The sequence below is a fragment of the Trichomycterus rosablanca genome, chromosome 11 (assembly GCF_030014385.1).
Source record: "Trichomycterus rosablanca isolate fTriRos1 chromosome 11, fTriRos1.hap1, whole genome shotgun sequence".
NCBI lineage: Eukaryota > Metazoa > Chordata > Actinopteri > Siluriformes > Trichomycteridae > Trichomycterus > Trichomycterus rosablanca.
In genome coordinates this window covers 38462689-38490512 of record NC_085998.1, presented here as the reverse complement: position 1 = coordinate 38490512, position 27824 = coordinate 38462689, and the positions used below count along the sequence as shown (strand labels likewise).

Below are 27824 nucleotides of genomic sequence, written 5' to 3'. Positions count from 1 at the left end.
TGTATCCGCGACCTTGACCAGGACAAAGCGGTTGATAAAAATGCAATTAACTGGATTATAATCTGTATATATTAATAAATTAGGTTTGTCAATAAAACAGAATATTAAATGACGCACATAAATATAATCATGAGCTTTTACTTTCTGTTCCTGTGAAGAAACAAAAATAAAATTTGAACTTATTAGTTTTAATAAAAAACGGATTAGATCGTTTAATTAAACAAAACGTTTTTATTAGTTTTTTATGATCTGAATCGTTTGCTTCAGAGTAAACGCCGACTCTTTCTTCCCTAAAGCATTTTTTGTAATTTGTATTTGTAAGTCGCTTATTTGTATGTTTTTTCTTTGTCATTTGCATGTAAATTGAAGCACAAGCAGTCACAAGGGTGATTAATTTGTTGTGAGCTCTATAGGTTATTTACAGGCATTTCTAAAGTTTATAAATGTTTTTAATAGCAGACTAGATCAATATATTTTATTTGTATGTAGTTTATGAAGAGAATTAAATATTGTTGAATTAAATATTGTTTTCTTAATGTTTAAAATGTTGTGTTGCACTTTTAATGGGTAAATTCTGTTTACTTTAAAACCTGATTGTAAACAGATAGACAAATAGACAGACAGACAGACAGACAGACTGACAGATAGATAGATAGCAATTAACAAATGCAGAGACCGAATATTTACAAACTTTATCTAATTTCATATCTTATATCAGTTATTTTAAGCGTTTAATATAAACGCGCTGTTAAATGCACTAATAATAATAATAATAATAATAATAATAATAATAAAAAAGTCACTGATTATGAAAACCGACTATTTATTTATTTATTTTTTAATTATATTATTTTATATATATATTAGATATTTTTTCTATTAAACGTATCTATCTATCTATCTATCTATCTATCTATCTATCTATCTATCTATCTATCTATCATCTCTCTCTCTCTCTCTCTCTCTCTCTCTCTCTCTCTCTCTCTCTCTCTCTCTCTCTCTCTCTCTGTGTGTGTGTGTGTGTGTGTGTGTGTGTGTGTGTGTGTGTTGATGGACATGCAGTGTGTGTGTGTTTCCTGATCAGCATAATTGTAGGGCTGGTTTATGTAGCACACTCGCGCAGCTAATGAGCTCTCTCGCGTACACACACACACACACACACACACGCAGTGAGTGAGAGAGAGAGAGAGAGAGAGAGAGAGAGAGAGAGAGAGCAGTAATAGTGTACACGCGTTGTGCAGCACTGTATCATTACAGCAGATGACCGGGAGCAGACCGAGCGCAGCCCGCTTGTTTACGCACAGGACTGTAGCGCACCACCGCGCACGATGCCCTTGTAACCAGCTGCACCTTCTTTTTTACTCTTTATACCTCTCTTCTGTTCTCTTCACACCTGAGACCGCGGATCACCATGCAGTGCCAAGCCGAGTTCCGGCTCGCTCAGTCCGGCCACATCAAAGCATCCAGGCGGCGCTACAAGACCTTCATGATTGACGAAATCCTGGCCAAGGAGACTTGCGATTACCTGGAGAAACTCTCTCTGTACTCAGTGTGCCCGTCTCTGGTGGTTCGACCCAAAGCCCTGCACTGTTCAGGTAAGAGCTTCCTTTTTACCTTCACGAACTGGTAGTATCACACTTTTACACTTTTATAGGCATTACTGAAGAACTAGTGAAGCGTAAAACACTGAAACAATATTTAATTTCTTGCATGTCAACTCTCGGGTTTATTATTATTATTATTGTTATTATAGCGTTACCGAACTGGCACTTGGCACAATGCTTAACTTTTTACATGGTAATGTTTAATAACATGTATAAAAAACATATAAATGTAGTGTAAAGTTGTATGAATGTAAAGTTATGGTGGTGGTCAGTAAAGTATTTACCCATGCATCACATCTATTAGAACTTTAAGTTTTATTCATTGTGTTATTTCATTGCTTTATCTGTTTACAATCAAATGCTGCTTTAATAATGAGTTGGGACCTGTTCAGTCATATTTTACACTGTTAACAGAATACATTAATGCCAGTTTAAAGGCTAGTTTTGGCACCATTAGGTCAATAAGTCAATAAAAAAAACTTATGCTGGTCTGACCTCAAGCCCTGAACTCGTAAGAACACCAAGAACTCACCAAGAAAGAGTTTTAAACAAGTACACACTCATGCTCCTGTAATTCTTTAAAGTTTAGTGACACATTTGTGATAGTGTACCGCAACATGTAACGTCTGTCATTATAATTTCTAATCGTTTGTAAGGTGTTTTACTCTAAATTAAACACCCTCGTAAATGTTCAGTCTCATATCAGATTACAGTGAAATATTTACACAGCTTCAGTGCAGCATGAGGTGTAATGAAATTACCCAAAAAAGTGTGTTGGTCCTAAATCCCTGCACCCCTGCATCCACACATGTATAATACGCAATGCGTTCAATAGTCGGATGTGTTCTATTTTACGCACCAGCCTCTTACTACTCATTAGTGAAGTATTTAATTGTGACCTTTGAGTTTTTATAACTTTACCTCATGTGTCAGATCTGATTAGATTTCTAGACTCATGTTGAGTCGAAAATCAGACAGTTTAGACCAAAATATCCCCCTAAATGGTGCGACATAACGGCGAATGGAAGCACCGCGATTAATCAAGACAGAACCCGAGTCACTGTGGACATGCAAGAACTGCCCAACTTAACTAAACTAAACCATTAAACCTCCACATGCTGGAGTTCTCATTTCTATTATTCAAGAAAGTTTAGTCTTAATAAACTTAAAGAGACAACATACCTGCGCCAGACGCTTTGATGAGGGCCTTTGCATCCTGATTTTATAGTAAAATCACAGTTTCGGTCAGTTCAGCTTTTGATCGAGTGTCCAGTCTGCTTACATGTTTAAGTACATTTTTATTTGCAAGTGTTTATTTAATTTTTAATGTTTTACCACCCCGGACAGGACGCCAATTTAATCGCGGCCCCCCGACGTCCGACCGCTCTTCGAACCCTGATTTTAGAGTTAGTGGGCCTAAATTAATAATTATTATTCTTATTATCATCATTTTTATTGTTATTCTATAAACCTACCAAGTCAAATGCAAAAATAATAAAAACAGAATTAGGGAATTATCTTATAAAACAATAAATCAGTGACAGCTGCATGCGCACTCCTGTTCCGATGTTTTATTTGTTTATTTGTTTTACTGTGTAAATAGTATAATTTTTTTTATAAAAAAAATAATAATATTACATTATATTCCTTTATTTTATGTCTTTATTATATTTCTATAAGTTTTACATTTAGGCCTTTTATTAATTCCATTGTTACCTAAATGTATTGTTGCTTCTTCAGTATAATATCAGACAGGTTACACCTACATCCCAGTATAATTTGGAATGATAACCCCAGTACCTGTCCCTGTCCCTGTCTTCAAATCACAGGGTTCTTTACTGTGATCCATAAACATTTCCTCATAAACATTTATGGCAAAAATAAAATATAATAATAATAATAATTCATATATTGCTCATGTCATTATTGGGCTGTTATTTAATAAGCTCTTCAATGAACCAAACATTTATTTTATTTCGTTATTGATGTTTTTAGAAATATCACTGCACTAAAGTTGTCCTGATGAGGCGATCACATTGTTTACACTAATATAACCACCCAAAAAGGGTAAATATTAGCACTAAGTTAATCTGTAAGAAAACAAATAGGTGATGCCCAGTGCCAACCGACTTCTTTTACCTCCCTTTTTATCTCTGTGTGTGATAACAATGATCAGGATATGTCTGTTAATGCATCACTAAATAAACTTTAAAATCCACACACTTAAAACCCAAGTGCCAGTGGTGCCAGTGATTAATGCCCGATTTATGCCCACGTTCATTTGTAAGTGAAGGCAATAAACGTCTGCACCTGACTGTCAGAACGGGCAATTTAGTTTGAGTTTGCATAGTCCACAAGTCAATCATTTTAATTTAGATTCAAATATTTTGCCTAAAAGTAAAAAGCGTAATTAGGACTTAAACTTAAAACAACATTCGGGCCAAACTGCAGCACTTTTTAAGTGTTTTTTAAGATTACAACAAATCACAGCCAAAATACAAAGTACACAATGAAAATTAGACAATAATAGAACTAAAATAATAACTACTAATATAATAATAATAATAACAATAATAATAATAATAATAATAATAATAATAATAATAAATAACATTAAGGGAGAGAGAGGTTTTTAAGCAGTATTAAGGTACTTTTTGTCTTTTTACATTTTCATTTAATTTTAATGTATTCATGTAATATATAAATCATGCCTTAAAAGTGTTGAAATGTGGTCTATTATTCATAAATGTACAACAAAGAATGTGATATTTGGATAATATTACGAGAAGGTTGACAAAAATCCTGTCTGAATTCAATATATAATTTTTTTTTACACTTTTAATGATCCCAAATAGAATACATTAATTTTTAATTTAGAATTATGGGTAATTTTCTAAATAGGTGAATAAGGGATTCTTTATATTTGTGACAAAATGAACATTTAGTATTTCTATCGTTTTTAAATTTAGCAATAGTAAATTGGGTTCTATTCAGAATCCTTCCCTTAGAGTCACTTCCTTTATTTTATTTCTAATAAACATTTCTATGGTAAAAGCCATGCTGTTTTCTAATCTATAAAAACGCAGCACTTTAATTTAGGTTTTTTTTTAAGATTCTGGCAAATTTTAATCATTAATTCAGCATTAAAGGTGCTTAAAATGTGCAGAAAAGTTCGGGCACTGCCAACCTCAGACAGCTGAATCGCTTGGGTGGTCGGTCTGCGTCTCTATATGTGCCAAATGTAACTGTATCTGGAAGGTCTGGTTTGTTTTTTTATGAATATATTTTATTATAAAACTGTATTAAGTTTATAACTGAGGGCAGGACAGTGTCACTTGTGGTACAGCACATGAATCCTGGCTCTTAGGTTTGATCCTTACCCCTGGTTTATATACTACTTGCTTGTTTCCTTGCTTAATATTCCTTATCTAAAAATCACCCAGGAATTTCTGACACTTCATAATTAAACTAGACACCTAGTGTAATTTAGTGGCTATATTTCATCTATTTTACTCGCAGGCTATTTATTGTGCTGCTTCTTGTCCTTAGGGAAACTTTATTATTATTATGATTATTATAATTAGTTATCTGTAATGACTCTGAAGTTATCTGGATGTTTTAATTATAATGAGTTTAGTGAAATGATTAATGGCACTGAGCTCAGTATGACAGGGGCTCAGTAATGACTGCACGAATAAATCTTACATGAGTTTAGTGTTAATAAATTGATTACTTTACCTAACCTCAGTAATTAGCTTTTATTTTTATTTTAATAATTTATATGATATAATTATAACTATATAATTAATCAGTAAAACAATTACACAAACAATCCAGACCATTAGAATTTACCAGTATAATGACGAGCAGATCGCTAGATGCCAGTCGCCCACATTTTGGGATAATATAGTGGACTGTGGTCAGTTCGGATTGCTTTTGCCCAGGTGGCACAGCGGGATATTCCGCTAGCACACCAGCGCAGAGATTCTGAACTTCTCGGTTCGAAACTCGGCGTTGCCACTCGACTTGGCGCCATCTAGCGGGCATATTTGGCGGTGCCTGCAGCAGACACGGTTCTGCTAGGGCGGTATGACCGAACTATGTGGGTGGGGTCTTCAAACGCTGTGTAAGGATCCTGATTATCAGATAGAGAGGCGCCTGTGCAGAATGCATGGGTGAAAAGGGGGTCAGAGGAGGTCGGAGGAGGCCCACCTCAACTGCAATCAGGGATCCACCAGCAGCGGAAGACAAATTGACTACAATAAATAAACAGAAAAAAAGTTGAGTTGCTTTTATTTTATCAATTAAATAATTGATTAATTTTTATATATTACACGTTTATACTTCGAGTCTTGATCTGAGATGAGCTGGAGGAGTCAGAGGAGTCATTTCTGCATTTCTTAACTTTAATTCAAGGCTTTTAAATCCAAGAGGGCAAACGTGAACGTACTGCACCTTTAAAACCCATTTAGGGTAAATATTTTCGAACTTCTTGGCTCCTGCTGCCTTGCGTATGTGTTCCCAGCTCCCAGCAGACCTGATTCAACTTGATCAATAAAGACGGATGACACACTAAATGAAAAACATAAATTTTCTCAGTGAGGTGCTGGGCCACCACAAGCCACAGAAAGCTTTAATGTACCTTGGCAGAGATTTTTTAGAAAATTAAGGGAGTATAATCCCAAAAAAACACCACAACCACAGTGAAGTATTGAGGTGGGAACATCATGTTATAGGGCCGCTCCTCTGTACTCGGGCATGCAGCGGCATCCGGTGTATCTTAACCTTTTTGTTCCATTAAAGAAAGCCCTGTGACATTAAAATTTAATTAAATTTGGGTCAAATGTGAACCACAATGCTGCAAAAAGCTAATTATTTTTTACTGTAGATGTTTAAAATTGTAACTTCATAAAAATGACTTTGCAGCAAAGCACTAATGAACAGAAAGTATATTAAATAAAACAAACCTTTAGTTTAGAGTCTATGTCTGAAAGCTGAAAGCCTTTAAAATTTGTATCTCAGATGTGCTATCGAATGGCCGGGCACCCACACAGACACGACTGGCTGTGTCTGAGGGGCATATGGTCGAATGGGTTCCTCATTGCTGCTTCAATCGTGGCGTTTTCTGGCTGGTCAGGGCGCCTGCACAGGGACAGTTGTTACCACAGATAATGATTGTATTTATTACAATCCATACGCTATACAGCTCTCTGTAAGACCCCGTCTGGGGAAGATGAAAGCTTTGCTCATGTCAGAGAATGGATGTGTGATAGCTCGCCTCGGTCATGGGGTCAGTGAGGAATTGGATATGACTACATTCGGAGGAAAGCAGCGTCTTTTGGTTCTTCAGTCTGGTCCCCTTATTCTATTCTATTCTATTCTATTCTATTCTATTCTATTCTATTCTATTCTATCTATCTATCTATCTATCTATCTATCTATCTATCTATCTATCTATCTATCTATCTATCTATCTATCTATCTATCTATCTATCTATCTATCTATCTATCTATCTATCTATCTATCTATCTATCTATCTATCTATCTATCTATCTATCTATTTATGTATTAGGTGCCGAAACTATCCCTCATATTTATCACACTCCTTTTTATCTGCATGGTTTATTTTGTGCTCTGTGACGCACCCTGCCCTGTCCCTGGAGGAACGTTATGTACTCGTAAATATCTGAAATGACAATAAAGCATCTTGAGCCTGAAAGGCAATGAAAAAAAGGAAAAAGAATGAGGTTATAGGTGTGTTATAATGCATCTGCACACACAATACTGATTACTGTGTTAGAAAAAAGGAATACGAGGAGATTCTATAGGATGTTTACTCTATACAATCTTATATAAACACAGAATCATAAACTACTACATCCATAATTTGACATCATTAAATTTTATGATGATGCAATAATTGCTGTTTTGGTGTTTCAGAATTTAAAACAATGCATCAATTACACGTCCATAAATGCAGCCGTATTCTAATCTGGCTGTTTAATGACACATTTCTCTTCAAGCTCATTTATGTTTAGGACTATTAGGGTATTTAAGGTGACACAACTGAAATAGTAAATCAACCCCCGAGTCAGTTTTCACCTAAACACACCTCGCCCGAATCATAATTCTGTCCCGTCACAATTAGCTTATAATGATTTAGATCAGAATGAGTGCTCGCTTTAGCCCTGAGGCCTGAGCATTTAGTAATCGAGCTTCTTTTGTCGTTAGCTGCTTCAGATAGGCGTGTAGGACACAGGGCGTGGGTGGGAAGCTTATGGGTCCACGAACTCAATAGTTTCTGCAACTGCTCTTTTCTCTGTCTGCAAACGAGTTAAACGTTTAAAAGTCTCTGTGCATCTGGGTTCTGTAATTAAGAAAAAAATAACTGTGGTCGAAATACACGTAATGCAACTTAGATGATTAATTCGGAGCTGTAACAGGTCCTAAACAAGTCCTAAATGTCACTGAACCTCTTGTGAACACTTCTCTGTGTCCAGATAAATAAGGGTAGATTAACTGCAACTATTTAAAAAGCACATGGAACAGTGGTCTCTTGCCAAGATCTGGAAGGTAACCTGTCTCCTAATGCTGAGAGTGCATTAGTATAATTGGTCAGATCCAAGAACCACCGAAACAGGTCTTCCATGATCACAGTCAAGCAGGCTTTACATTACAGTGAGCTTAGAGGCTCCAGAAAGAAAGAAACCTTGGACTGGACCATGTTAGGCATATGCCAGGGACTTCTAACTCATGGAAGAACTGGTTCCCAGCACAGGTAAATAGTTCAACCAGCCAACCTGCTGTACCTTTAATTCTCATTTAGGGGCGAATAAAAGCTGCACTGCCTTATAAAATATCAAATATTCTCTCTGCTCCAGCAGACCTGATGGAAATCTGTGTTATAGATATATTTCTTTATACAGTAGATTAAAGGATATTGTCCCCAAATAGTGTTTTACATAGTATATAAGTATAGAAGTACACCTTTTCGTCATATATACATCTACACATGTACAGTACAGTTTGGAACCCTGGAGCAGACAGGGTTAAGGGCTTCACTCAAGAACCCAACAGCATAGCAGAGCCTGGATTTGAACCGACAATCTTCTGATTGATAACCCAAAGCTCCACCAACTAGGCCACCACAAAACTGTTAGGGTACCTGCGGCGTCTGGTGAACGCACCACCAGCTCCCAGCGTCGCAGGTGTTACAGAGCACAGAACAGCAAAGCTTTAAATAGGAGGCTGCCTAATTAGTGCAACGACCTGCAGCTGCACTCGCGCTATTTAAGTGAGCCTCGCATAGCTGTAGGGGTCGCACCTTCTCTCTTGTTTTCACACGCAATGGCTGTGCAGTCGCACCCCTTTTTTCAGGGTCAGTTCGGTATCCCCGGGCATTACTAGAATGGTCGGGTGTGTATGTTGAAAGACAGAGGTAAATAGGGTTTTCTTTTCCAGGTAGGGAAAGATCGGTGCGACCCCGCGCAGTCCTCGCGCTGCTGTTCTGTTCCTCGCCTTTTTGCCAGATCTCCTCTGTATCCGTTAGCTGGTGGCTAACGTTAGCCTAGCCGCCGGTACAGCGAAAGAGATCTTATCCGCTAAAGTAGGCGGACCCTTCAGTGCCAGCTTAGCCTAGTGGGCTAAGCGTTTGTTTATGACGCTGTCAGCGTCGGTTCGGATCCGCGCAGTAACCTTTTTGTGTTCTCTATTTTTTCCCCCTTAGCAGATCGGTTTCCTCCCAGCTCAGCGGTGCGAAGCTGGTGACAGCGCTGGTCCGAGAAACTCCGAAACTCTTGCCGGTTTCGGTTTTGGTTTCTCTTCTCCGCGTTTTGGGACCGTTTGTTCTCGGCGCCTTTTAAGCGCGAGACTTCCCCCTTTTTTTCCAGCTAGTAGATAGCTCTGTGAGTACACGAACGCCTCGCACGCCGGCGATCCGGGTTCGTGACTCGCGGTATTGTGTTTATTTATATATTTTTCATTTTTGTCTTTTTCAGTTGCCTGCGGCGCCTGCGGCTTCAATCGGGGTTCTCCCGATTTGTTTTTTGTTATCCTTTTCCAATTTTGTGTTTTATAAAATATATATTGTTTATAACAAATAAATATATATATTTCTCTGCATTCTTGGGTCCTCCGCTTCTCCTTATAACAAAAACCTAGTGCCTTGAGATGTGTGCATTGCAAAAAAACACCCCAAAATCCCGACATGCCTACGTTATACTGTCTTACGTTATGCTAGTGCCAGTATTTGTTAGCTTTTTATTTACACTGCATCTATCTTATGAGGAATCATGTAACTGGCAGTATATATAAGTATTTTCAGTGTTTAAACACGTGTTTTTATTGGCTGGGCTGCAATGTGCCGCAAGGAAGGCCAAACACCGGTCTTACTGACCACACATAAACAAACAGGCCACAGGTTGAATGTCTAAATGTATTATTTTTAAAATTAAATATTTGCAAGAAATGTCAACACAACAGCAGTGTTTTTAATCTCCTCAGACTGGAAACCTTTTAGTAATGTTTGATTTGATGTATCAGCCGGTCAGGTATCTACACAGACATGATTGGTTATGACTGGGATGTAGGGGTCGGCCAGACAGCCTAAAGTCTAAAGCCAGGATGATATGGGGTTGCTTCAGGGAAATTGTTCCCACCCAGTCAGGTATGCGGACCAGAATGATCCAGTATTGTGACCCCTAAAAATATAGGAGGGGCCAATAAAATAAAATAATATATATATATAAATACAATATAAATAAAATAGTGAGGAGAAGTAACAGACTTCTTCTATTTGCTACTATAAGTGAGTTTGAGTTGATAACTTGCAGACTAGACCAAAAAACTTCAGTGACACACATTTTTGTTGCTGATTTTTATTGTATGAAACAATAAATTAAGAAAATATGTTTTTAATTATCTAGAGCAATTATCTAGTGCATTATTTAAATATCTGCATCAATAAATATAACTGGCATACCCAGAAAATATTTCTATATTTATTTTTAATAAAATTAGTCCATGGTTTATAATGTGTTATACAACAACGAGTAACATGCGGTATTTGTAGATATTTTATTATATCTTTAATAAATACCTACTGCATAATGCAAATTAATATTTTGTTATGATTCTATTTTATCTGGTGTTTTTATTTTTTGATATTCAAATTCGACATCGTAAGATTATAAAGTTGTAAATCATGTTTCGTACTTAAAATGAATACATTGACTACTGCAATCTGATCACTTTGAAACATATCTATTTATTGTGCATACAGTGGGTAGCGCTGTCGCCTCACAGCAAGAAGATCCTGGGTTTGATTCCCTTCTGTGTGGAGTTTGCATGTTCTCCCTGTGTCTGCAAGGGTTTCCTCCGGGTGCTCCGGTTTCCATCCACATGTCCAAAGATCTACAGTCAGGTTAATTGGAGTTACTAGAAATTGAAAGTGTGTGTGTGTGTGTGTGTGTGTGTCCTGTGATGGACTGGCAGCATGTCTGGGTTGTTTCCTACCTTTTGCACAATGAATCTGACCCACAGCGACCCTGACCAGGATATAGCACTGGTAAAACAGACAATAAATGAATGAATGAATGAATTTATATATGGTATGATACCAGCGATAGTAAATTAAATGCAGTTTGTTTAACACACGTTTAATTTAATATGGACAGCACCTTTTTTAATATTAAAACCAGGCCCACTACTTGTGAGTACATGGTTGTGTAGCTGCACCAGTACCAGTTTTGAGCCCCCTGACTGGTTGCCTGAATCCAGGCTCCCTGAAGTGCGTACCTACCCTCACCCCATGTTGGTGGTGATGTAGTAAAACAGTCACATTGCGTAACCTCTTCTCACCCTTCGGTCAGGAAGACGATACTCTTGTACACAAGCGTACGGAATTACAAACACATCCTCGTCTGTGATGTCCAGGGCTAACTATGACCAACAGGCCACAGTGTAAGTCTTGGCAGCCTGGACCAGACGGGATTGAATATCTAGGTATAAAAACATTTCTCACTAAGTGGACTTTGTGTGAGATATTCTATCTCGCGGTCCTTCATTGGCTCGTAATTCTGAAGATAGAAACCGGTCGGGAAATGAGCCAGCACTGGATCAGAAGGGACTGGCTTCTGGATTCTTTAACTGGGAGTCGAGCTGTGTGGCACCTTTGGGATTTTCTGTCCTGTTATTACAACATCTGACCAGAGGGGGCCGCTGTATTGCGCAGGTTCATCACACAGATCAGCTCCAGTCAGCGCTTAAGTCACTAATTCAGTCTCATTTATCATGAATATTTTGTAATAAATAGTTTTATTGTTTGGACAGCAGTGATTCACAGACATTCTTTACACTGGGATACTTATTTAATCAGAGACTGCACCTTTATTTCTTCTGTATTCAAGTCTATCTAGAACGTCTAGGTAATAAAAGTCTTCAGGAGTTACGTATGTTTAATAATTAAAACATATAAAACAAGTCCATGCAATTGTTAATTCAACCTGTTTTTAGAATGTTTTAAAAGGGCAAGACACTCGTGGGGTGCAGCATTAAGTTACCAGAGCACAATACAACTGGGATCCAGGATTTTGGGGGTAAATGTACCCATTATGATGATTGTGATTAGTATCACAGGCAGTGGTAACAAGATAATAAATATTTGCAATATTTAATAATAAAAAATGTATAATGAATAATTATATAAATAAACCAATATTTGTTATTCACATGTTTTTACATTTGTTAATTCCTTTACATTTACATTTTCAGCATTTAGCAGACACTTTTATCCAATGAGACTTACAGTACTGTGACAGTATACAGTCTAAGCAAGTAAGGATTAAGGGCCTTGCTCAAGGGTCCAACAGTGACGACCTGGCAGTGGTAGGGCTTGAACCAGCAACCTTTTGATTACTAGTCCCGCACCTTAACCACTAGGCTACAACTGCCCTATATCCATTCGTTCATTAATTAATTAATTAATTAATTAATTAATTAATTAATTCATTCATTCATTAATTAATTAATTAATTAATTAATTAATTAATTAATTCATTCATTCATTCATTCATTCATTCATTCATTCATTCATTCACTGTCTGTTTTACCACCACTTTATCCTGGTCAGGGTCACAGTGGGTCTGATTCCCTGGGCGAAACGTAGGTCAGTATCTACAATTAACCCACACATACCCAGAAAGAACTACAAATAGAAAGGACTCGAAAATAATCAAACCCAGGCCTTGGTTGCTGTGAGGCGACAGTACGACCCACTGCACCAGCCAAAAACTGCCAAATCTGGTATGTGGACTAGCAGTCATGAAAATAATAATAATAATAATAATAATAATAATAATAATAATAATAATAAGATATATTACAAGCATAACAACAGAAAAGTGATAGATGGTCTGTACATTAATAAAAAGAGACGTAAATAAAATATATTGTGTGATGTATGTACATTTCTGACCCAGTAAATGTTGTCATACTTTTAGAGAACCTACTAAACTTACAAAAGAACTCAAATTCACACACCTTTTCTCCACCACACACACATACAGTGTATCACAAAAGTGAGTACACCCCTCACATTTCTGCAGATATTTAAGTATATCTTTTCATGGGACAACACTGACAAAATGACACTTTGACACAATGAAAAGTAGTCTGTGTGCAGCTTATATAACAGTGTAAATGTATTCTTCCCTCAAAATAACTCAATATACAGCCATTAATGTCTAAACCACCGGCAACAAAAGTGAGTACACCCCTTAGTGAAAGTTCCTGAAGTGTCAATATTTTGTGTGGCCATCATTATTTCCCAGAACTGCCTTAACTCTCCTGGGCATGGAGTTTACCAGAGCTTCACAGGTTGCCACTGGAATGCTTTTCCACTCCTCCATGACGACATCACGGAGCTGGCGGATATTCGAGACTTTGCGCTCCTCCACCTTCCGCTTGAGGATGCCCCAAAGATGTTCTATTGGGTTTAGGTTTGGAGACATGCTTGGCCAGTCCATCACCTTTACCCTCAGCCTCTTCAATAAAGCAGTGGTCGTCTTAGAGGTGTGTTTGGGGTCATTATCATGCTGGAACACTGCCCTGCGACCCAGTTTCCGGAGGGAGGGGATCATGCTCTGCTTCAGTATTTCACAGTACATATTGGAGTTCATGTGTCCCTCAATGAAATGTAACTCCCCAACACCTGCTGCACTCATGCAGCCCCAGACCATGGCATTCCCACCACCATGCTTGACTGTAGGCATGACACACTTATCTTTGTACTCCTCACCTGATTGCCGCCACACATGCTTGAGACCATCTGAACCAAACAAATTAATCTTGGTCTCATCAGACCATAGGACATGGTTCCAGTAATCCATGTCCTTTGTTGACATGTCTTCAGCAAACTGTTTGCGGGCTTTCTTGTGTAGAGACTTCAGAAGAGGCTTCCTTCTGGGGTGACAGCCATGCAGACCAATTTGATGTAGTGTGCGGCGTATGGTCTGAGCACTGACAGGCTGACCCCCCACCTTTTCAATCTCTGCAGCAATGCTGACAGCACTCCTGCGCCTATCTTTCAAAGACAGCAGTTGGATGTGACGCTGAGCACGTGCACTCAGCTTCTTTGGACGACCAACTCGAGGTCTGTTCTGAGTGGACCCTGCTCTTTTAAAACGCTGGATGATCTTGGCCACTGTGCTGCAGCCCAGTTTCAGGGTGTTGGCAATCTTCTTGTAGCCTTGGCCATCTTCATGTAGCGCAACAATTCGTCTTTTAGGATCCTCAGAGAGTTCTTTGCCATGAGGTGCCATGTTGGAACTTTCAGTGACCAGTATGAGAGAGTGTGAGAGCTGTACTACTAAATTGAACACACCTGCTCCCTATGCACACCTGAGACCTAGTAACACTAACAAATCACATGACATTTTGGAGGGAAAATTACAAGCAGTGCTCAATTTGGACATTTAGGGGTGTAGTCTCTTAGGGGTGTACTCACTTTTGTTGCCGGTGGTTTAGACAATAATGGCTGTATATTGAGTTATTTTGAGGGAAGAATAAATTTACACTGTTATATAAGCTGCACACAGACTACTTTTCATTGTGTCAAAGTGTCATTTTGTCAGTGTTGTCCCATGAAAAGATATACTTAAATATCTGCAGAAATGTGAGGGGTGTACTCACTTTTGTGATACACTCTATCTATCTAAGTTCCAAGTCTACCATGACATGCCTGTTTATTTCAGACCTGTGTAAACTTTCCTCAGCAATATGTTGTTCTTCGACTCCTTATTTATTATCTGGTGTTGATTATAATAAGATGCATCTCACAATCTGAACTCTGTGCCTGCAGGCCTTTGTTAAAAGCCGAAGCAAAATTCACAGGCTCGTTTTTCAATTTAAAACGCTTATATCAGTCGTACATGAAATACAATCCTGACGATCCTGACGAGCATCGTACTTAATGTTTTTGTACCTGACAGTCGAGACAATAGTGAAACGACCGGTACGTTCAGTTCAGTCCGTGAGCGAGGGTGGCCCAGGACTGAAATAGCTCCAGGGATCTAGATCGTTTTGATCGTTTTAAACTAGGCCACTTGCTGAATTTGTGCTTCCTGCAGGCTAAAGTAAACGATAGCTGAGCAGCGTTAGCAGAGAGATGACCGGCTGAGATGACTCGAGTGTCGGCTCGAACACACGTACGGCTTTGTTTCGGCTTCATTCTTTCTGTGCTTGGTTTGATCGCTGATGAGTGAAAGCTCCACTCGGGCTGTCAACACTTTGCCGAACCAAAACGGCACGTACCGTGTTACCCAGAGTTCAAAACGCGCATACATCGCCAGATGAAGTCATTCCGCAGGAATCCGATCGCTCAGCTACGGCAGATTTGGACAGGGCTGACAGAGAGTAATCATGGGTGTAGTGTTTGCTAGCAGGTACAGAGCTGTGGGTTTCGTCTTTCTTCTGAGTAAAAACTGACTCTGTACAATAGATGAATGGCAGCTCGGGGTGTTGCTCTGCAGAATAAAGGCTCAGTACAATAAGGAAATAACAAAATATAACAAAAATATAGTCCAAAAAATTCCTGTTTGGCCAGTTTTAGACTAAATGAATTTCTGTTTGTGGCAATGTGACAGATTTATTGTTCTACAGTAGTGATATAAGTACGAATAATTAAAAAACACTGTTGCCTCACAACAAGAAGGTCCTGGGTTCCATTCCCAGGCGGGGCGGTCCGGGTCCTTTCTGTGTGGAGTTTGCATGTTCTCCCCGTGTCTGCGTGGGTTTCCTCCCACAGTCCAAAGACATGCAGTCAGGTTAACTGGATATAGAGAACTGCCATATCTCTGTGTGTGTGTGTGTTTGCCCTGTGATGGACTGCTGACCTTTCAATTAGTAGTCCAGTATCTTAACCACTAAGCTACTGATGGTGGTAAAAAAGACAATGAATGAATGAATGAATGTTTTAATTTATTATTGTTTACTTTATTAGAATATATTAGTAATCAAAAGGTCGCTGGTTCAAGGCCTATCACTGCCAAGTTGCCACTGTTGGACCCTTGAGCAAGGCCCTTAACCCTCAATTGCTTGGACATTATATACAATCACGCTGTAAACGTAAATATGACAAAAAAGTGTTTTCCTATTAGAATGCTGATCTTGGTGCGTAAAGACTCGACCGGCCTGCACAAAGCCCGACCTCAACCATATCCAACAAATTTGGAATGAATCGGAACAGCGACTGTAACGTCAGTATCAGCAGTCTTGTATCCAGTAGTGAGGTTTTGCAGAAGACTGGAGCTTGTTAAAGCACGAGAAGAGGATCGAGCTTGTATTGACGTCAATGCTTGTAAATGTGGGGTGTCCAGATACTTTTGGCTGTGTTTTGTTTATAAAAATCATGCCGATAGGTATGAGGAAGTGTGCGTATGAGGGAGAAACAGTGCCTGAGTGGTTTCAGGTCCAGACTTGCTGTGGAAAAGATTGTACATTAACAGTGAACCGTCTAAGGATGAAGTCATTCGTTTGTCAGGGTGTGTGTGTGTGTGTGTGTGTGTGTGTGTGTGTGTGTGTGTGTGTGTGTGTGTGCGTTAAACCAAATGCATGTTGAATAGCAGTGAACATTTATTACAGAACCTCAAAGCAAGTGTGGATGCTGCACATGCTGCAGGGTCCTGTGAACCTGGGTTCTAACATTGCGTTTATAAGAAGTTTGGCATGTTCTTCCCATATTTACATGCACACAAACTCACAGTGGGCTAATTTTACTACCCCACCATCACAGAGACCCAGGTTTGGCCTGGTCGGATGGGAATTCCCTGTTTGTCGATGCAACAGCGCCTCCTACTGTTTGCTTCAGGCGCTAACGTGAGAGATAAAGGAATTCAGAGGTGATGAGTGTTAATTGCTTTCTTTAAGAATCCGCCACCGGCTGGTGAGAAAGAAGCAGCGGACGGTTTCACACGTCGAGAAGGGCGTGTGCTAGCCCGCAGGCCTCCTCGGTCGGCGAGGATGTCGTGCATGCCACAGAGGCCGATCCGAACAGCATCAGCCAATCAGAGACAATCTGGTCGTGGGATAGTTTTCAATACCACTATATCACCGTCAGGGACACAGTGGGTCCAGTTTAGCCAGAGCCATGGACAAGATGCCATTGCAGGGCATCGGGCATCCTTCAATCACATAGCCATCCGTGTCTGTTTGTGGATGCCCAACCGGCTGATAGCACCACTGGAGATTTGAACCCTGGATCCAAGCGATAGTGGGCTACCCGAGTGTGCCAGGGTACCCATGCCAAGCCTTGACTTTGCATGCTGTCCGTGAGTTTACATGCCAGTCACCCATTTGTTTGTGCTAGCCCTCAGGTCTCTTCGGTCAGTGAGGCTGTCGCGCATGCCACAGAGGCCGATCCGAACAGCATCAGCCAATCAGAGACAATCTGGTGGGTCCAGTTTTTGCCAGAAACCTGGACAAGATGCCACTGCGGGGCTTCGGGCATCCTCCAATCACATAGCCATCCATAGCACCACTAGCGTAATTTACCACTACGAACCCGGGCGTGCCAGGGTACTCATGCCAAGCCTTGACTTGTGTGTTTACATGCCCGTCAGCCATTTGTGGCTCGGTGGGTAGCACTGTCGCCTCACAGCAAGAAGGTCCTGGGTTCGATCCCCAGGCGGGGCGGTCCGGGTCCTTTCTGTGTGGAGTTTGCATGTTCTCCCCGTGTCTGTGTGGGTTTCCTCCGGGAGTCCAAAAACATGCAAGTGAGGTGAAACATGATGTTATAATCCTAATAAATAAATACATAAAAAAAATCAACAATCACGATTCTACCTCCAGAATGATCCCGTCTCCGTCAGTTCAGACGAGGCACGGTCTGCATTCACCCGACCGACGCTTTACTGCCGACTGAGAAAGCAGGCGAGTTAAAATGATTTAACAGAATCATTATCTTCTGAAGGTTCAGAGGTTTGGTGTGAAACATGGATTACCTCACCGTGTCGGGTCTGCGGTTCAGGAACCTACATCAGAGGGGTCAGAGTGTTAATGATTCTCCTCAGTACTAAGCCGAGAGGGGACGGGATGTTAACCGGGGTTTAGTAACGTAATGGCTGCGTAAGCTCACCACACAACAGCTCAGAATGTTACGTTGCAACTAAAGCTACCGGAGGGAATATCTAGGGTCTCATTTTGGACACAGATTAAACACAGCGCTGGACTGAAGTAACAGGGGTCACAAGTACAGCTGTCTTATATTTAGATAAAGAGTCACTGCTAGTTCCATAATTTATTTTACCTAATACAACCTTTATGTTATAAAATTTGATCTGTTCAACCTAAAACAAGTTTTTTTTTTTTCCTAAAAGTGGATCATATTTTTACTGACCCGTAAAAGACACATTCAGTGAAATGCAAATGACATTTTATAATAGATTATTAAACTACATTTCTTATTCTGTTTATTTAATTACATTGTGTTGTGCAATAATACTTGTGTACTTTAATCCCTATGGGATTAATAAAGTGATGTATCTACCTATCTATAAATCTGTCTGTTTATACATCTACATAACTATCTGTCTCTACCGATCTGTCTGTCTGTCTATCTATATATCTGTCTGTCTATACATCTACATAACTACTATATATGTCTATCTATCTATCTATCTATCACTCTGTATGTCTGTCTGTCTGTCTATCCATCTATATGTCTGTCTATACATCTACATTACTACTGTCTGTCTGTCTGTCTGTCTCTCTGTCTGTCTGTCTGTCTGTCTGTCTGTCTATCTATCTATCTATCTATCTATCTATCTATCTATCTATCTATCTATCTATCTATCTATCTATCACTCTGTATGTCTGTCTGTCAATACATCTACATAAATATATGTCTGTCTGTCTATCTATCTGTGTGTGACAAAGGAACTTTGATTTGTTTCAGCCTGAATAAATCTCTCTTCATTTATCTCACTTATATAAATGTTTTATTATGATGTTTCTCATTTCAGGCCCATCATCCCTCAGCGCGTACCCCTTGCTGACATTCATTAACCGTCAGCCCAGCAGCAGCAGCGTGGCACACGTTCCCCAGTCCTCACCCCCCGGCCACATCAGCCACCTGCCCCTGGTGACGTCCCAGCACGCGTTGCCGGGTGAGCCGGTACCCAGCGAGACGCCCCTCAGCATCAGCAGCGATTCGGACACCGAGTATAGCTCCCCGCGGCTGAAGAAGACAAGGCGGAGTCGCACCATCTTCACCGAGCTGCAGCTTATGGGCCTGGAGAAGAAGTTTCAGAAGCAGAAGTACCTCTCCACTCCTGACAGGTAAATACAGAATAAATCAAAGTTTTATTAATACTACTATTACTAATACTAATAATTCAAAGCTCCAAAGAAAGAAAGTAAACAAATAAAAAGCAGTATTTTAAGTATACAGTCAAAACAAATTTACGTTGATACAGAGCTGATTAAATTCGGCTGCGTTTCCAAAACATGCCTCTAGGTGCACCACATGGCCGAAAGTATAGGGACACCCTTTCCAGTTACTTTCCAATTATTTCTCCCACACAAATGATAAACAGGTGAATAGTGTTGATATAAATAAATGGTTTGGTGTGGAGAAAACCCTGTACAAGGCAGATTCCCGTCATATCCACCACGGCAGTGGCAAACAGAGCCACACATCAGTTGTTTGGAAAGGCTAATCAAAAACCACCCTTATTTATTCTTCCCTAATTACTTAATCGCTTATCCAATCAGGGTCGTGGGGTCCCAGAAACACCCTGGGAAGGGGCACCAGTCCATCGCAGGGCACACACACACACACCCATTCACCTATATGGTAATTCAGTGTCTCCAATTAACCTGATTGCATGTTTTTGGACTGTGTGAGGAAACCGGAGCTCCCAGAGGAAACCCACGCAGACACAGGGAGAACATTCTTCCCTATTCATTATTCATTATTATTATTATCAATTGAAGCTGTAGGTGTTGTAGAAGGGGTGTTGGTATCAAACAGGACTTGCTGTGTGACTTGCTTTTGGTGGTGTGTACCAATCTTCAATGCACATGCATTTGCCAAAATATTGGTTTGTGATAAATGACAGGTCTAGAATTTTAAGACTGAGCCAAATGAGTTTTAAAATTGATCAACTGATGGTTAAACTATTTAATTAGGACAGCCGTAACCTATGGCATTGGTCCGTACAGGTATGAAATTGACCGCTTGGTGAATTGAATTCATTTCTAATAACCTATAGATCTATAACATTTATACAGTGTGAGCTTTAATACTCGATTTTCTGCTGTGACAGACGAGAGCCACATTGGGAAACGTTTACTGAATCATTAACAAATTGGTGTAGACTTGTCGGATGCCCAGAGGTGCAGTTCAGCGAGGTAACACACCGATGTAATTATCATATACCGAAGACATAAAGTGAACAGAACGACCTCTTCAAATGAGGGTGTGGTTCAGTCAGGGACAAATTGTTTTATATGTTCAGGAGGATGCAATAATGACACGTACGTAAAGAAATGGATGTAATAAACGCTGAGCTGATGGTTGTAACTCATAATTTATGTGCTGAATTAAGTAGAGAGGATTCTAATAAGACATGGAGCTCATGAGGCAGATTATTTAGACGCTCTACTTTACGTCACGCCAGCTAACGTCTCCCTCCATGTCCCGAAAACGGTTAAACTGTCCCTGACCAGCCCTAATTTACAGATAAACGACACTCGTATAATTACACCTTTATACAGATCCCTGCTCTGATTGAGTATGCGTCTGTGTAGAGTGTCAGTGGGTCATTTGTCGATGTGGTCCTAATGTTTTGGCTCATCGCTGTAAGAACCGAATGCAGATGTTGGCGACCCCGACGTTTTGATTTATGTTTTTCGGGAACGTCTCGAATGAGGTTAACCGAGTTTTGTACCTTAACGCTGGAGTCAAGAAAACGTTTTGAACGGCAGAAACAGTACCGCCATTCAAAAGAAAAGGGACGCGCGCCAACAACAGCAAACACAAACGTATTACGCTGATTCCGTGCCAATCGTTTAATACACACACAGGTGTATATAAAGTTTTTGGAGCTTTGTACAATGAGCTGACGTAATCCCTGTCTCGGATCGCCTCTCTCGGGTCCTTGGTTCTCGGCCCCGGTGCTTTTTTCCATTTTGTTCTGGACGCCACGTTCGGCTCCTCGGGTCCTGCTGGACTAGACTGCAGTCGGAACTGTGGACTGAAATCCAACCGTGTATTCATGAAGACACTTACGTTTCAATTTGATTTAGACTTATAACTACGATGATCAGATCTGAGTAGATACGTCATATTACAGAAGGATTGCGTCTGTGTTTATGTCTGCTTTGCATTTTATGGCATTTTATTGCAAATAACAACTGAGTGCTGCAGGCATCAAATTTGTTGTTAAATTTGTTTATCAATTCAAAATACTGTTAAGTCGCACAGCTTATTAGCATTTTATTCTCAGTTAAAGAAAAGTCACAAAGAATAATCACAGATTTTTGCTGTCATTGCATTTTACAAACTGATTGATTGATTACTTTACTTTATTGATTCCTTAACAAAATCGCAGTGTTACAGCAGCAATTCACAAACATCACAAGCACCACACAAACACATCAATGTAGTGCAAAGGAAATAAAATACAAATTAAAATGTAATGTAATGCAAAATAGGATAGAAATATATAAATTAGATATAAAATATCTAAAAATATAATATAAAAACACATAACAGAAGAACTATTTTATGTGCGCTGTGCTAAAAGAATAAATAAATAAATAAAAATAAAAAATAAAACAGTATTATGTGTAAAAATTAAATCAAGAAATCAAGAAATAAATAACACAGTTCCATGTGTAAAAAAATAAAAAAATAAAAAAATAAAACAGTACCATGTGTAAAAAATTTAAAAAATAAATAAATTAAACAGTTCCATGTGTACAAAAATACATAAAATATATAAATAAAATCTACCATGTGTAAAAAAACAAATAAAATAAATAAATAAATAAATAAAACAGTACCATGTGTAAATAAATAAATAAATAAAAATGAATAAATAAAAAATTAAACAGTACCATGTGTTAAAATAAATAAATAAATTACAGTACCATTTATTTATTTAATTAATTTATTGCACTCTTTATTGCATTATTTTTGATCTCCGGGTTTAAGAAATAAATCACCCTGATGTGTTAGACCTATTATACACCACACACACACACACACACACACACACCAGAATCTTCTTGAGGGGTTGTCTGAGTTTAATTTGTACTCGGGTGATGATGAGGTGATGATAATTATAATCAACTCCGCATTATAAAAACAATTATGAGCTAATCACATAAATCTGAATTCTGACAGATTTCTCACTAGCGTTATCTGATTTTAATTGCCTGGCTGCTGCGACTTGTTCGGCGTCGGGCTGCCAAGTCGCAGCCAAACCCACAAGAAAGGAACAGAAAAATGCAGAGAGAGAGAGAGAGAGAGAGAGAGAGAGAGAGAGAGAGAGAGAGAGAGAGATGAGCATGGTGGTGATCATGTAATATACACCGATCAGCCATAACATTGTAGTTCTACAATTACTGACTGTAGTCCATCTGTTTCTCTGCATGCTTTGTTACCCCCTTTCATTCATTCATGGATCATTCTCAGCACTGCAGTGACACTGACATGGTGGTGGTGTGTTAGTGTGTGTTGTGCTGGTATGAGTGGATCAGACACAGCAGCGCTGCTGGAGTTTTTAAACACCTTACTGTCACTGCTGGACTGAGAATAGTCCACCAACCAAAAATATCCAGCCAACAGCGCCCCGTGGGCAGTGTCCTTTGACCACTGATGAAGGTCTACAAAATGACCGACTCAAACAGCAGCAATAGATGAGCGATCGTCTCTGACTTTACATCTACAAGGTGGACCGACTAGGTAGTAGTGTCTAATAGAGTGGACAGTGAGTGGACACGGTATTTAAACCTCCAGCAGCGCTGCTGTGTCTGAGAATGATCCACCACCTAAATAATACCTGCTCTGTGGTGGTCCTGTGGGGGTCCTGACCATTGAAGAACAGGGTGAAAGCAGGTTAAAAAGGTATGCAGAGAAACAGATGGACTACAGTCAGTAATTGTAGAACTACAAAGTGCTTCTATATGGTAAGTGGAGCTGATAAAATAAAATACCAGTATCATTTAGTCAGTGGTTTGTCTGCTCTTATAACAGAAGCATTTTTGCCGTGGCATCATGGCATCGTTCATCTCTCAGAAATGTGGACCTAAAGACGGAGAACGTGAGAAGAACAAATGATGGAGGGCAGTAATCTTCTCATTTCCACCAGATCTTTGCTCTCAACATGAACTATCCGGGCGAGGCTCCGCGGTAGAGGTGGCTAATCCGGCGGCCTGTCGGAAGCCGCTTTGAAGCGAGACGCTGCAGAAATCTCTGTCTGATCGTCTGATAGTCGTGGCTATCGCGTTACAGCCTAACCGATCTCTGCATTAGTCATGGAGAGCTGGCCGGACCGGCTGGAGGAAGCTCGGCCGCCTCGGAGGGTGCGAGGGTCTCTCCGGGGTGGGATTACCCTCCATCCCTGTACAGATAAATGGTGACAGGGTTCAGCGGACGGTCTGTGATTACAGTCAGTTCGGGACACCGGAGACGACTGTTTCAGACCAGAATGTAGTTTTTCATTTTATACGTCACGCCGGCTTAACCGATTATAAAGTGATTAGATCTGAACATCTGGACTGATGCTCAGCACGGATGCCCACCCAGTGGTCTTGATTTATTATTAGACATTTATTGGATCTATAGACTATAGAGGACTTCCACTAACACCATGAACAGAAGCTTTTATTTGACATAAAAAAAACACAGATATTAATATTTTTTATAGATTTGAGCATGAACTCTATAAGTAAGTCAGCCAGTCAGTAAAAGTAACTATGTAAGTAAGAAAGAAAATAAACTAAATAAAAGCAGATAAATAAATAAATAAAAATTGTTTAAATCAGTTATATAATAGGTGTGTTTGTGTGTTTCTTTGTGATGGACTAGGTAAATGTACTTAAGTAGTGGTAATAATGATAATATTAATAATAATAATAATAATAATAATAATAATAATAATAATACATGATAACAATAATAACAATAATAATAATAATAACAATAATAATAACAATAATAATATTACATGATAATAATAATAATAATAACAATAATAATAACAATAATAACAATAATAAAAACAATACATGATAATAATAATAATAACAACAATAATAACAATAATACATGATAATAATAATAATAACAATAATAATAATAATAATAATAATAATAATAACAATAATAATAATACATGATAATAATAATAACAACAACAATAATAATAATAATAATACATGATAATAATAATGATGATGATAATAACAATAAATATAATAATAATACATGATAATAATAATAATAACAATAATAATAAAGGCATTTATGTACAACTTAGACAAAATTTAATAAAATTTTTTTTGCCTCTTTATTCACTTTATGATGTTTTTTATAATTTATTGGAAATTTTTTGCAAAACATTTATGTAATTTAAGGATTTCATTTGATTGTGTTTTCCTACAGTTCTTAAAAATATTCTTTGCTCTCTGTACTGTCTGTTTGTTCTATATCGTGACTTTATGATGATTATTGACACTTTACGATTTTATAATAATAATAATTTAAGGTAGATGGAAAACCTTTATTTGTCATATATACACCTATACTATACAGTACAATAAAATTCTTTATTCACGTTTCCCGGGTTCATTGGAAGCAGGGGTCAGAGCGCAGGGTCAGCCACTGTTTGGCGCTTTCGGATCTGACAGGGTTAAGGGCCTTGCTTAAGGGCCCCGTCCCTAATGAGGTGTTCTAATTCACACTGTTTATGTTTTTCTGTGTGCAGATTGGACCTGGCTCAGTCTCTTGGTCTCACCCAGCTCCAAGTCAAGACCTGGTACCAAAACAGACGCATGAAATGGAAGAAACTGGTAAGATTCATCAGTACTGGTCTCTAATTAAAAATAATAATAGTTAAATAATTACTTATTTAAGCGTACAGTAAGTAAAATGCACATAAAAAGAAGCAATATTAATGGCTTTATGTTATTAACATATTTTTTATAAGTAATATAAGACAATAAAAGTGTGTTAAATGATCAAAAACAGCATATTATTCTTTATATCATTGATTTATTACACCTGTTAGCAATTGCTGAGGCTGAAACACTTATAGCGTATATAAGTCAAGCTCTGAATGACTCTTTGTGTGTTTTGACATGCTATATATTATCTTTACATTATTATTTGCAGGTCTGTATTTAGTAAGACTGAGTGGCGTTATGTCTGTCATAAACTAGACCACCGTGCTTCCACACAGAAACTGGAGCATGTCATTAAAAATCCATTAGACAGATTTTAACCTGTTTGCTTCAGATCCAGCGTGTGATGTGAGGGAAGGTTTTTATCCTTCAGGCGGAATCGCTCAGAGTAAAAGACACAAGCGATGATTTATGGTACAGTGCAGATCTGCGTCAACACTGTCAACACCTTTCTGAGAAACTAAACCTCTGTATAGCGTGTTAAGTGCCGTAATAACCACGTTCACCTTTGACCTCAGCTTCGAACCCCTATTAACGCCGTCCTGTGTCTTCCCACAGGTCCTTAAAGGAGGGCAAGAGGCCCCTACCAAGCCCAAAGGCCGGCCCAAGAAGAACTCCATCCCCTCCACGGAGGAGATCGAGGCCGAGGAGCGACGACTGGCCGAGGATGAGCATCTCAGAACCCAGTTGCAAATTCACACCCAGGATCCATTTCTGACGCATGACGAAGTGTTCCAGACGCACCCCCATGACCTGAGCACGAACGGGTACAGCGAGACCCTGCGCCCGGCACCTCCGGAGGTCTCGGGTCAGGAAAAAGTCCCCCGAATCAGAGAATCAGAGCCTGTCACAGCGAGTTAAGCGCTCAGCATCGCTAACAAGACTTCCAAAAGCACTTAGTGCCTTGGATCGATGTATCCGAAAAAGACACTGAGCTGAACGGACTGAATTGCAGTGATTTTTATTCCTCTTTGCTTACGGTACTTTGTGCCTCAGGTCCTGAGATTGTTTTCAGTATTTTATGATCATCTATGTGGACAAAGTTGCATCGCAGGAGCAGTTATGCCAGCGCTGGTGCCAGCGTACCAGACGGACATACAGCAAGTGTTTATGATTTATTTTTCCCGAGCGATCTGCTCGGCCGTTTGTTCTCTCACGTCCTGATACCTGCCTGTTTTATTACCTCTGTTGAATATGTGTACAGTGACGTCGTGTTCTTTGCCAAAGATCATATATATGAAAAAAAATGAAATACTCTCAGAGGAATTAGTGCCTTTTCCTTACATTTATATCCTATAAAACTCCCATTAAATCCTAAAGTGCTGAACACACGTGTGCGCTTGTACAGCTTTTATTTTTCTATATATATGCAGTTTTAATGCAGACCTGGCAGGAAAGCCTTTCAAACCCTTCAGGACTTTATTAAATACTATTTTCTGTATTGTGAATATAAATATAAATTTCCTGCTCTGTTTCTAATCCGGCTTTATAACGCTGCGTGTAATATCACGATTTTTCAGTGCTATTATGAAAATATCATGAAATATTTAGTGAGTCAGGAACTAAAGGAACGCGTTCAGGTTTGGAGCCGACGAGTGACGTTTCGGGGCCGGACCGACTGCATTCTTCACTGCTCCTTTGTTAAAAATACTGAATCAGACCATGTACGACATTACACATAAAAACAAAGCTGCAGCAGCCCTGAACTAGTCATTTTAAGGTTTAATATAATCATTTTACCATTAGCAACAATAACAGATCTATAGCCACAACCTGTGATAGACCGGTACCCAGTTTAGGGTATTCCCGGCGGAACTGGACGTGCCGTGGCCACAACATAACGTTTCTACACGCATTGTCCATTTTATCAGCTCCACAATCCATTAGCATTGCTGTGTCTTATCCACTAATACCAGCACAACACACACTAACACACCACCACCATGTCAGTGTCACTGCAGTGCTGAGAATCATCCACCACCTAAATAATACCTGCTCTGTGGGGGTCCTGTGGGGGTCCTGACCATTGAAGAACAGGGTGAAAGGGGGGTAACAAAGCATGCAGAGAAACAGATGGACTACAGTCAGTAATTGTAGAACTACAAAGTGCTTCTATATGGTAAGCGGAGCTGATAAAATAAACAGTAAGAGTAGAAACAAGGAGGTGGTTTTAATGTTATGGTTGATCGGTGTATATTTAAATCTTATTTATATCTTAAATCTGAAGTGACACAAAATAAACAAGAACGTACGGTGCCCCTGGAGCAAAGAGGGCTAAGGGCCTTGCTCAAGGGCCCAACAATGGCCACATGGCTGAGCTGGGATTCGAACTCTCAACCTTTCAGCTGATAGCCCAAAGCTGTACTCACTAGGCTTCCACCGTCCCCTATAAGACGAGCAGGTAGCAGACCAGCAACTTCTAATTATTATTATTATTTAATTATGATGATTAAAATATAAGAACTAGAACCCAGTTGTAAACAGTAGATTTTTGGGACCGTTCCTGTGTATTTCTTTGTGAAGACGTCAGGCTC

At 39.2% G+C, this 27824-nt stretch overlaps 1 protein-coding gene across 1 annotated transcript; it reads left to right on the top strand.

Moving 5' to 3' along the window:
• The first annotated feature begins 1411 nt into the window (after positions 1 to 1411).
• On the top strand, positions 1412 to 26642 carry barx2 (BARX homeobox 2). The gene is made up of 4 exons (XM_063004911.1): positions 1412 to 1595; positions 19122 to 19437; positions 25095 to 25179; positions 25849 to 26642. Exons 1-4 carry the CDS (start codon positions 1412 to 1414, stop codon positions 26149 to 26151), a joined length of 888 nt encoding a protein of 295 aa, XP_062860981.1. The 3' UTR covers positions 26152 to 26642.
• The last annotated feature ends 1182 nt before the right edge of the window (positions 26643 to 27824 follow it).

Coding starts and splice junctions, on each gene's coding strand:
- barx2 (XM_063004911.1), top strand. CDS start 1,412: ATGCAGTGCCAAGCCGAGTTCCGGCTCGCTCAGTCCGGCCACATCAAA. Junction 1,596..19,121: donor CAAAGCCCTGCACTGTTCAG/GTAAGAGCTTCC, acceptor TTCTCATTTCAG/GCCCATCATCCCTCAGCGCG. Junction 25,180..25,848: donor GCATGAAATGGAAGAAACTG/GTAAGATTCATC, acceptor GTCTTCCCACAG/GTCCTTAAAGGAGGGCAAGA.